Below are 11,956 nucleotides of genomic sequence, written 5' to 3'. Positions count from 1 at the left end.
CTTTGCATCATCAGCCCGTGGAGGTCTGCTCGCAGTTCCGTATATTCAGACACTGCCAGCTTGGACCTCCCAGACCAAAACATCAGTTTCCTCCTGGGAGAACTTTGGCCGTCTGACGCTGCTGCTCTCTTCTGCCATGGTGAATTGGCTCATTTGATTGGTGTGATGTGTGTAAAACCCACTCCACGCCTTCTCTCCTCCCTCTTTCCGACTTGCGCAGGTAGGAGGGACGGAGGTGGAAAAGAGGAGTAGCTGCGCCAGGCGCACGGTGTGCCAAACTTGAAAAATCCGCCTGGCCACACCCAGTTGGCGAAGCGCAGGTGCGCTGCTCCTCCGCCTCGCCCGGTCTGCAAAACTAGAGCCCTCTGTGTCACACACACAGAGGCCCTGCTCTCAGTGTCAGTGGCAGAGAGAGCAAAACACTAGTAAGTATGTCATACCTCACAAGAGTTGTTGCCAGCAGTGTTTGTTGCCACAAGTTCAACAACTCCTGTGCATGTAAGGACAGAAAAACAAGCAATCTTTAGAAGCAAAAGTGCATCACGTACAGGCGGAGAAATGCACCCTTTTCGATGGCCGAGCTTTTGTCTCCTGTTAACCTATCCACCTCAGGTATGTTACAGTCTATAAAAGTAATTATTTTGCTGAGGTTTCTATCTTTTTTTTCTCCTTAGAGTTTTTGTGGGTCATGTTTTTCTTTATCTGCTGTGAGGGTTCAAGGACAGAGGGATGTCATATGCTGTAAAGACCTCTCAGCCAAAAGTGTGATTTGTGATATTGATCTTTACAAATAAAATTGAAAATTGAAATTGAATTCAAAACAATGCTGTAGTAGAATGGTAATTTATATATTGTACTTACATACATAGAGAATGAAGCAATGTTAATTCTGTTCTTAGTTTATTTCATTTTTACTTAAAAAAATAACCAAAAGAAATGATGAGAGTGCCATTAAAGTACTGGATCAATAAGCACTATCGGTCAGAGTAATGGAAATCTTGACAATACCCATGTCTACTCATGATGCAGACTTTTTGGTCTTTATACTTTTGATTTCCTTACTCCTGTCAGTGCGCTGGTCATGTGATCACAGCATTTCCTCTTACATGGGTTACGTATGAATTCTGGTGCATCACTTTTTTTGGTATACATACAAACATGAGAACAGCCAGTCTCACTACATGTTTAGAGTTTAGAGCAGGTTTGTCAGTACAGACCCAGTCTTTACTGATTGATAAATGACAATGAGTGATTCTCACAGCACTGTATCTGTTGTCCACCGTATGAAACTGTATGAAAGCTTCTCCTTCAGGCCATTTAAAGCAACACTTACCTTTCTGGAAATTTTACACTTTTCTTTGTTTAGGTTAAAATGCTATTAATAAGCTGATGGCACACTAAAATGCAAGTGAATTACACCAGAAATAAAAACTCATAATTATACCATTCTCATATGGTTCTAAGAAAACTCCAACCAATCATTGCATTCAGACTGAATGCAATGATTGGTCGGAGTTTTCTCCTGTCCTGTCTGTCTTCCCCACATGGAGGCCTCTGACTGACGTAACTGTTCGCGTTTCGAACGATGATGAAGACTGATGCAGCTTCATCCTGAGCTAAAAAGGGACGAGATGGTCGCATAGTTTCTGCTGGACAGGTATTTCAGTTTGCCTCTAAGTTTGAATCAACATGGAGGCGTGACCAATGCTTGTGGCGACTCTAGTGTTGAGCTAACGGGGCTAACACTACACAGAGCAGACAGACAGGCTGCATCATCTGGTAAGCTCCGTGGTGGTGATCTGGCAATATACACAAACAATTCATGGTGCTGTGATGTGAAGAGGATCTCCCAGTTCTGCTCTCAGGATGTGGAGTTTTTGACTGTGAAATATCGACCCTTTTCATCTTACTATTGCACTATATGTTCCTTCTTGTATGTTACACAAATTGTTTTTAAATGCTTTGTTGCTTTTTGCTTGGGGTATGCAAAATATCATTTTGTTTTTGTGCTGCACATAAAAATTACAAATAAAGAAGTTCAGTTCAATTCATAACGTTATATATGACAACACAGCATCCAGTTGCTAATGGCTAACGTTAGCCTACTGTAGCGTAGCCTCTGAAATGGAATCTTCCTTGTGCGTTTCCACTTACTGGTAATGTTAACGCTACTATCTAACGTTAGCACTGTAACCTTATTGTAAAACTCATCAGTCATCACTGACTCCGGTTGAGTTTTAAAACTCCAGGGTTGTGTTTGACTGTCTTGGTTGTAACGTTACACTTGCTCTCCTCTTCCGTGTATCTAACGTTACCTTGCCAATGCCTACGTCTATCATAGACATAATGAGGACGTAATGGAGGAGAGGGGAGTAGGCCTTTAGAGGGAGGTGGAGTTGCAGGAGCAGGGGAAGGGACTTTGGAGGGAGGCGGGAGTTGTGGATGTTCAAATTTTTTCTGAGTGCTGTGTGAAATGCAAGAAAGGTGAGAGTTGCTTTAATCCCTGCAGCATCTGAAGGCAGCAGGACATGGATGGTGATAAATCTGCAGCCTCTGATCTGAGTAGTGCCTCACCAGAGGGCAACTGTGTTTACCTTGATTGGCTCATGTGCAAATAACATCGGAAATTTGCAGAAGAACCACACACACCTCTACACACATCAGTTGGGTCAGTTATAACTCAGTATCCTGCTTTTCATGAGGTAAACATTGGTTTACAAGGGTTTATTAATCCTGTGCATCGCAGCCTTCTCTCCAGCTTCCTTTTTAAGCCACAGTGGTGTCTCGTGTTTCATTCCTAAATGCAAATGCTGGCATCACATTAATTACAATATGATGTGACCATTTATAACACGAGATACAGCTGAATTAAAACTGAAAAGTGTTGGATTGACGTGATCATGTAAACAACTTCAGCAAAAAAAAGATTTTCTTCATTATTTATAACCCAGGTGTAGAAATGAACTGTAATATAAACCCACACTATTTGCCTCTGACTGCAGATTTGTGGTGCTGTGTGTTCACCACTCAAAACCTTCCACACAGCAATATGATGTCCTTCGCATTTGTTGAGCTGTTGTCATCATGCATCACTGTTATTGGCTGAGCTGTATCAGAGCTATAAGAGCAGTGATGTTATTGGCTGAGGGTGTATTTATGATATACCACACCCTCCGATATATATTCCACTTCACCTAGGCCTTTTGCACTTTGCCCTGCTGCACATACATGAACCAAAATGGCAGTCGAACCTGGGGACACCCACACAGTCTGTTTGCCCAAGAACACTTTGTACTGATTGTTTTGCTCACGTGATGCAACCAAGGCACTAGAACCTAAAATAATAGATATGAAAAGCCAAAGCTAATTGACATCAGAAAAGACGAGCTAAAACAATTAGAATTGCACAGAGTATAGAACTAAGCCACTAAAGTTACACAGTCAAATGTGATCTTCTGAATAGGCTTTGCTCTTAAAATTCTTCCCTTAATAATCATTCAGTGGGGAGTACAATAAAGCTCACAGGCAGAGCACCCACTAGACATACAGCACTGAGCGATGGCGTACACATAATACACAAGGAAATGAATGCCAATGTCAAGTATAGCAGGAGTGACACATTGTCAGTTTCTAAAGATCATCTCATTTCCCTGATTGAGCATGTTTTGTGATTCAGCGCAGTGCCAGAACTAAGGTCATGCTTCATTTCAGCCTAGCACGGCTCAGTCTTGCTGATAAATGTGACGTTAATTCATGATGGTGTCCTTGCGAGGCTTTAAAAGTATAAGTCTCTGTTTCCATGTCAAGCTTGAGCAAAAAGGGAAGAAGAGAAACCAGGCCTAAATAAGACTGCCATGCCTTCAACGTTACGCAGTCTCTTGAAAAGTCTCCAAAATAGTTTGGGCCACCCTGTTAAAACTAAAATTCCCTTATAAGACCACAAACCTCCACCATAACTTCCCACCCAGCCTGTAGAATATGAATGAATGCATAAAATTTGAGAAGGAAAACACACATTCCTGTATTTATGATATCTAGCATTTTTTTCTTCTTATATTGAAGCATTCCCCAAAAACAGTTGTGATATAAGTAATCTTATTTGGAATGATTTACCAACCCCAATTATGTGTGGGTACTGGAGACGATATAAATCCATCTGTCAGCTTATTATTAGCTTATTATAGACCCACAGCCCAAAGGGTGGGTTCGGAAGGATTACTAGAAAATAACGGTTTATTAATTATCAGTAACTCACAGGAACATTGCTTGCAATAGTCCACCTTCCACCTTCTCCCCCTCTCTCTGTTACTCTCTCCCTCTCTTACACACATGCACACCACGGCGCTCAGTCTATGGGCTCTAGTTTCCCAGCGCAGTGCAGGGTGGCGCAGGGTGGTGAACCCTGCGCAGAGCTAGTTTCGAACAGCGCAACCCGAGGCGCGCTCAGTTTGATAGTTTGGCAGACCGAGGTGCGCTGAGATGGGTGTGGCGGCGCAGCAGGGGGAGGTGTCGACAGATCCAGTTTGGCGCAGTGACAGTTTCGTGCCAAAAGGCTTCGCCGAAGGTGCGCTAAAAGCTGCCACGGGGGAGCGCAGCTGGTGTAAGCCGAAGTTTGGCTGACCAGCGGACAGTGCACACACGTCACCAAAACCTCACAGGCAGGTTTCCAGAATATCAGGCACATTAACGATGCAATAAATAGCCACAAAAACCACTATTCAATGCAACTATCTGCAATCAGCACATAAATGTATCTCTATATCGACTGTCCCGTCACATCTGATGTCAGATCAAAGGGGATTGGCACCGTTTGGCACGTTTGGCACGCGTAATGGAAACCCAACCTGATTTGATTAACACAGCTGCAAACTAATGAGTTCACATCCCTCTCAGCCAACCACAAACAGCCACAGCATCAGATAGGGAGTATATATTCAGCATCTGTCATCTTAGAAAAGTCAAAAGAAAAGAAACAGAGTGAGACTGCGAGAGAGAAAGAGAGAGCGCGCGCGCACGAGAGAAACGCAACATTGATTTACAATTGTGGTGACCTCCTCCCAGGCTACCTTTGCATCATCAGCCCGTGGAGGTCTGCTCGCAGTTCCGTATATTCGGACACTGCGAGCTTGGACCTCCCGGACCAAAACATCAGTTTCCTCCTGGGAGAAGTTTGGCCGTCTGACGCTGCTGCTCTCTTCTGCCATGGTGAACTGAGTAAACTCTCATTACACCTTCGCGCGGTGCATTTAAGGGCGAGGAGAGGGGCTCATTTGATTGGTGTGATGTGTGTAAAACCCACTCCATGCCTTCTCTCCTCCCTCTTTCCGACTTGCGCAGGTAGGAGGGACGGAGGTGGGACAGACGAGTAGCTGCGCCAGAACGCACCATGTGCCAAACTTGCAAAATCTGCCTGGCCACACCCAGTTGGCGAAGCGCAGGTGCATTTTATTATTTTATTTAACACTTTTTGTTTCACATGCTGTTATGTAACATGTAACATTTTGTTTAATTTACTTTTAATTTATCATTATAGTATTTTTTTTTATTTATAATGTAACACTTATTGATTAAATTATTCAATAATGAAAGGCTGCTTTTGTCTAAATACTATGTACTATGGAAGTATAGGTGTCTGCTTGGAAAAATTCTGGACCTTGGACAAATGTAGCCAATGACCCCTGTTGTGGAGGGTATTTATGTTTCTGAATGTCAGTGACCAACCCTCAATAAATATTTGGATGGTCATGGTGAAGCAGGGATGATGAAACCAACTAAAACAGTCCAAAATGTGCATGCTGCATTGTAAAATTATTGTCAGTAAACCTGAAAAGTAATGAAAAGTAAAGATGGTAAAGCTGCTGTTGATGTTGCTAACATGTGCAAATAGTTGCCTGTTTAAACATTAATTAACAACATTAAACATTAGCATTCACTTGGAATGTTGTTTCTGGCCACCTAATAAATGCAAGTCCAGTATTTACTCACATTTAGCTCTGTTTTGCTCTCCACCTACTGAAGGGTAGGTGCTAAATGCTTCACTGTGTTGCTAGTCTGGGGCCGTTTAGTGGCCGTTTTGGTACGGAACCAGAACCAGGGCGAGAGAGACAGGATCCGGAATTCGATGGATGCGCCTTTCCGTCAAAATAAAAGCACCAAGCTAATAAAAATGCGGTGAAACTTTTTAATTTAAAGAATATAATTTACAAGAAAAGCCCCAAGCCATTAAGTTAACCTTTTTCTTTTATTGTAAATCGATGGTACGCCAGAATTTAAAGTTTTACACTTTTACTTTGGTGAATTTGGTGAATTCCGGATCTGCTCTCTAGACCGGAGCCAGAATCCAGACAAAATTCAGAGTGAATGGAAACCAGGCTCTTCGCCGTACGTGAAGAGCCTGGTGACGCGAGGCTACTGTGTTGCTAGTCGCTAACTATTTCTGTCTGCTGTTTGGTCCTAAGTAGGAAGTGTACAGCAGAGCTTTTTTTTTGTTTGTTTTTTTAACTTAAAACAGCTGCTGGTGTGGTCAGACTGGATCAAAACAGTAAAGGTGTGTGGCATGGACTCACAACAATGAGCTAAAAAATGTGGAACACTCAGCAGAGCCAAGGGGAGCTGCAGAGTTGGATGATAATTCTCTGTGGGTGCCTGTTCACATGACACGTAGTCATTTCATCCATTGTTCACATAAATATATAGATTAGTGCAGCTTAGTGGCAGTGGTGGTTAAGCTCTGTGTGTGTGTGTGTGTGTGTGTGTGTGTGTGTGTGTGTGTGTGTGTGTGTGTGTGTGTGTGTGTGTGTGCGTGCGTGTGTGCCAACATTGGCCAGTTAAGGAGTTACCTGTTAAGTCTGTATAACTGTTTATACCTGTTTAATCCTCTTAGTTTGTTTTTAGAATGTGTCAGTGTGAAGAGGAACTGGACTACATGCAACAATGCATCTTTTTTTTTTTACCTTGATCTAGAACAATTGAACCAAACTACAGGTGTGAAAGCACCCTAATGCTGGGCTCAGATGACACAACATTTTTATTTATCATTTATCATTTATCATTATTGCTATTATTATCTTGCAAATGTCTCACAATAAAAGTCCTTTTAGGAAAGTAAGGGATTCTCTAGCCCAAAATTATAAGGGACTTTTTAATTTTTAATTTTAACAGCTACAGCAGGTGCAATACATTAACTTTAACAGGGCGAACAGGAGCTGATTAAAAGTAAAAATAGAAAAATACAGAGGGAATGAGAAATAAAGGCCTGTGTCTGGAAATAAAAGCCTGTTACTAATGTAAACTGTTTCAAATGAAGCTGGTACCCTCTACAGTTGTGGTTAGTAAAAGCCCTGCGACTAAATGTGAATTTTAATCCTTTGTATCCTACTATATAATGAAGAAATACATTCGTTGCTAGCTTGATGCTAATGGCAGTACTTACCAGGTTCCTAAAGTGCCTCTGCTATTTAGCAGCATCATTCTAGGTAGTCTCAAGAGGAAAAGGCTGGGGTGTTGTTGCCACACAGTTGTCCACGGCAGCAGACTGCTCTGTGTTTCTATTTTTTCCCTGTTAAAGAGTTTTTTATTATCCGCTGTGAGGGTCCGAAAGGACAGAGGGATGTCGTAAGCTGTAAAGCCCTCTGAGGCAAAGTGTGATGTAGACTTGCACCGATTAATCGGCAGTGCTCGAAATCGGACCGGTTTTCACGTGATCGGCCATGACCTGCGACCACATGTGCAACTCATGGCTTGGGCAATGTCAGGAAGTGAAACATGGGCGGCTTCTCACCTTAATCAGTCACGCACACACATCAAGACAGAGAAGGAGAAAGTTGTTAATTTTCCGTGTTAAACTTAACTGCGGAGCTTTCACTGCTGCACTGTTGAAACTGACGAGGCGTGTGCCCACGTGCCGAAGATGCGCGTGTCCGCGCGTTTACTAGCGGGCACATCCCGAAGACCTGTGTGAATTTTCCACAGGAGATATTTTTACTTTTTTGGCTTTTCAAGAAATTACCCACAAATGCTATACACCAAGAATTATTATTTTATTTATCTATGTTTTTAATTATGTATGCCTTTTTTACTTATTTATTTTAATACTGTACCTGAAGTTATATTTGAGCAAAAAGGAAAATGTTTTTAACCCGTGTCACTGTTTTTGTTTGTTTGAGCTGGTTGTATCTTGGTTAAAATGTTCTAATAAAGCAAAGATAGAAAATATTGCAATATCTTGTGTGCTGTAAAGTGATTTGAAAAAAATGAAATCGGAATCGGCCATCCAAACACTCTGCAAATCGGATATCGGTATCGGCCCAAAAAATTGTAAACGGTGCAAGTCTAGCGATTTGTGATAATGGGCTTTATAAATAAAATTGAATTGAATTGAATTGAATTGACATGGTTTAATCCTAATGCAACAGTTTCTTGGAGAACTCACAGGCTGCAAGATCTGGTGCACTCCGCAATTCCTCTGAAGCACTCAAAGCTTCGTCTAGGACCTATCATTTCTTTTCTTCTCACTGTGTGGCGTTCTGCTGAGAAAATTTGAAAGTCAGTCCAGAAGTGACATCTGAATAGTCCAATTTTTAATAACTACTCACTCCTTACTGATAACATCCCTTTCTCTTTCCCTGCTTGGAATGATAAAGGCATAATTGTTTTAAGGACATTTTTGTTGACAATGGTCTCCGCTCCTTTGAGGACCTGCGTGCTACATATGACCTCCCTGGGTTCTCTTTCTCTTTATATCTTCGGTTAAGGTCCTCCATGAAGGCATATGGTGTACCATGGAAAACACAACTTCCATCTTACATTTTACACGGTCTTTTAGACAAGCACGGTGATACCAAGAGCTTGGTTTCTGTACTGTACTTGCAGCTCTCTAAATCTTCTTACAAGCCCCTGCATATACAGAGTGTATGGTCTAGAGACCTGGATTTATCAAATGAAGATAAATGTATTTCATGGAACAAAGTGTGGTCTTCAGTTGTTGATTCATCTAAGAATCCAGATCACCAACAGATCCACTTGAATTTTATACATAGGACTTACCTTACAATTAGAAAACGCCACGCAATGAAAATTATTACATCCCCACTGTGTGATCTCTGTCCTGATGGGCATGTTGGTTCTTACATATGTTTTGGAAATGCTGTGCTGTGGCGTCTTTTTGGGAAATGGTGTCCTCCACACTGTCTGATATGCTGGGAACTGTAATTCCATGCTCACCCACAGTCATGCTCCTACATAATCTCCAGTTACCATATCCTTTAAAAAATGTGTTTTTAGCAGGCTTGACTGCAGCCAAAAAGGTGCTTGCTCTCCGCTGGCAACCACCTCACACATTAACACATAGACATTGGTTGAACACTTTTCTGGATGTGATTGTTGTGGAGCTTTCTGTGGCGAGAATGCATGGTGCAAGTGAGAAAACTATTCTGCTATGGACAGATGTATCAATTAAGGTAAAGGTGCTGCTGGATAAATAATTGCTGTGACATAACATACTGATGATGATAATGATGATGATGATGTATTAATTTTCTCTGTAGATCTAGGGGTGGGTGGGGGGGTGAATCGCCACGGGTATATGTGAGGGGAGAATGGCTGCTTATATTGTTCATTTATGTGCATATGTAACTACATAATGTATGTCACTTCTCTTCTATGTGGGAAACACAAAACACAAATAAAATAATTGATCAAAAAAAAGAAAAAAAGAATTGAATTAAATTGAATTGGTCAAATTTACGGCTGTAACGGGAGAAGTCGTGAAAGACAAGAAAATCAGACATGCCAGACTTGTTGTTGGGACGTTGTGAGGCATCCCAGATGTAGCTTTGCATGCCGTCTACTATGACACTACCCGGGATAAAACGATATTCGTGCACGTCACTTGTCTTTCACTATGCGAGCCTCCACCATATGGCAGCTGCATCGGGCTGTATTTCGGGCTGATAATGTGTAGTCTGAACCCAGCATTAGTTGGAGCTTGCATATTGAGAATGGCAACACATGAGTGGATGTATATGTACTCCACTGAATGCCATGTTTTTAATAATGAGATACTAATTTGGATCTGCCCTAAGTAACTGTCAGTATGTGTGTGTGTTTCAGGTGCTGGGCAGTGCTGGAAATCGTGCCCCAAACATCGATACCAGAGAGGCGGCTGGCAGCTGAGACAACAACCCAGCCCGACCCTGCCAGCCTGTTTGGTCCTCCTCCCTCTGTCTCCCCTCTGCAGTACTCCAACATCTCACTAGAAGAGTGAGTCTTTACTCTGAATGATCTCTTGTTCTTTTTTGTGCGTTTCATCAAATCCAACGGGCCCACTTCTGCAGTCTATTGCTGTCTAAACATATTCTCTGTCATTAAGGTCAGGCACTTCCTAATCTGCCCTGCAGTGGACATGCTTTACAGTTGATTCAATTATGTTTCCACAGACATTAGATGAACCAGGTTTCATCACTTTTAAGTGGCTTGTCTGAAGTGGTTTGAATCCAAAAAATCTGATTGCAGTCCAGTTAACTGTAGCATGGCGGACCTGTCTCTGATCTATGATATAATAGATAGATTGATTAAATCCAATGAGACATTGCTACATTTTTCCTTGTTCCCTGTATCCTTGTATCCTTGTTACACTGATATGAATATGTGCATCAGTCCAGAGTGTTCCCCCTTTTATCTGTAGGTAAATATCTGATGTATCCATCTCCATTTTTGCATAATGGTTTGGGATCTTCTCCTGTAGTCAGTTTGGATTATACTCACTGTACTTACTTTACTTACTGTAATGAATCCCACCACATTATTGATTGAAGAGCAAGATTTTACTGTAAATGTCTCGGTGCAGTGCGGGGCTCTTACCTGATCAAATGAACCAAAATAAAAGAGTGAATGCTCCACAGGTCACTCTGTGGCAGATGAGAACAAGCCTGTACATGATCTCAGGACCAAGCCAAAGCATTGATATTGGGTTGCAGAACAGAGCTGTAAAGCAATGTTTAGTTTTGTTTTCCTCAACAGAAACTTTTAAGAACATTCTTAGAACTCAGAACTGATTTAGCATTTTTTCAGTCCTCAGGCACTGCAATTGTGTGCATTTCTGTCACAAATGAGACATTAGTAAAACACCTTGGTCACTGCAGAACTATGATACTGCTAGTTTTATTGAAGTTGACAGTTTATTTTTGACCTTGTAAACAACAGTTGACAAACAATCTCAACTCAACTTACCATATTATGTGATCATCAGCAGTTGTAGCTTACTCAGTCGCGGTAGATCTTCAAGGCCCTGAAACACCAAGCCATTGGTCAATGTTGGGGCGTCAGTGAGTGTCCGACGCCCTAGTCTTTGCTGTGCGTCCCGCACCGTTGGCTCTCGTCAGCCCTTGTCAGCATTTTTTCAGCCGATTCAGCATGTTGAATCGGTGGAGCCCATTGGTGAATTAAATCAGTCTGATTGTCAATTCAGCTTGGCGCACGAGAAGAGAAACAGAAGTGACGAAAAGTAAACCAAGAGCTCAAGTCAAGAGGGAGTGAGGTCGAAACAAACTAAGGTAACAAAAAAAAAAAAAAAAAATCTTAAGCCTCTGAGCTCTGATGGTTTGTGTTTGTTATTTGTGTTATTTGTGCTAACTGGCTAACTAGCATCATGACAATCTACTAGTTCCCCTTTTTTGAATATTCATTAGAGACTACCCCTGTCTGCTATTGTGGAGAGTTACTTCCTCTCATGCAGGTGTAGATGGTACGTGCTGTCTGGCCGACGGCTGTTGTCTTGTCTGTGTTCATATGCAACTTCTTGGCCAAGACACAGGTGACATAAGGCCATGTGACAGTCAGCTTTTGTAGCTGCTCGTTCTTTGATGTTGTTTTGGTGTGTTTGAGCCTTTAGATTTACACTGAAATAACATCAAGCAGTGGCAAAGTGCATCTTGCTGCAATACAGACATTTCTGTGT

The 11,956-nt window shown here is 41.9% G+C and overlaps 1 protein-coding gene across 1 annotated transcript in view; it reads left to right on the top strand.

Moving 5' to 3' along the window:
• The window catches only part of LOC126396968 (uncharacterized), a 105,661-nt gene extending 95,397 nt beyond the window's left edge, over positions 1-10,264 (top strand). Inside the window, exon 12 of the mRNA XM_050055378.1 lies at positions 10,111-10,264. Coding sequence (XP_049911335.1) covers positions 10,111-10,264 — 154 coding nt within the window. The remainder of the gene's footprint in view (positions 1-10,110) is intronic.
• The last annotated feature ends 1,692 nt before the right edge of the window (positions 10,265-11,956 follow it).

This window comes from Epinephelus moara, chromosome 10 (assembly GCF_006386435.1).
Source record: "Epinephelus moara isolate mb chromosome 10, YSFRI_EMoa_1.0, whole genome shotgun sequence".
NCBI classification, from domain to species: domain Eukaryota; kingdom Metazoa; phylum Chordata; class Actinopteri; order Perciformes; family Serranidae; genus Epinephelus; species Epinephelus moara.
Note: the sequence above shows the minus strand (reverse complement) of the source record. Positions and strands in the feature narration are given on the sequence as shown.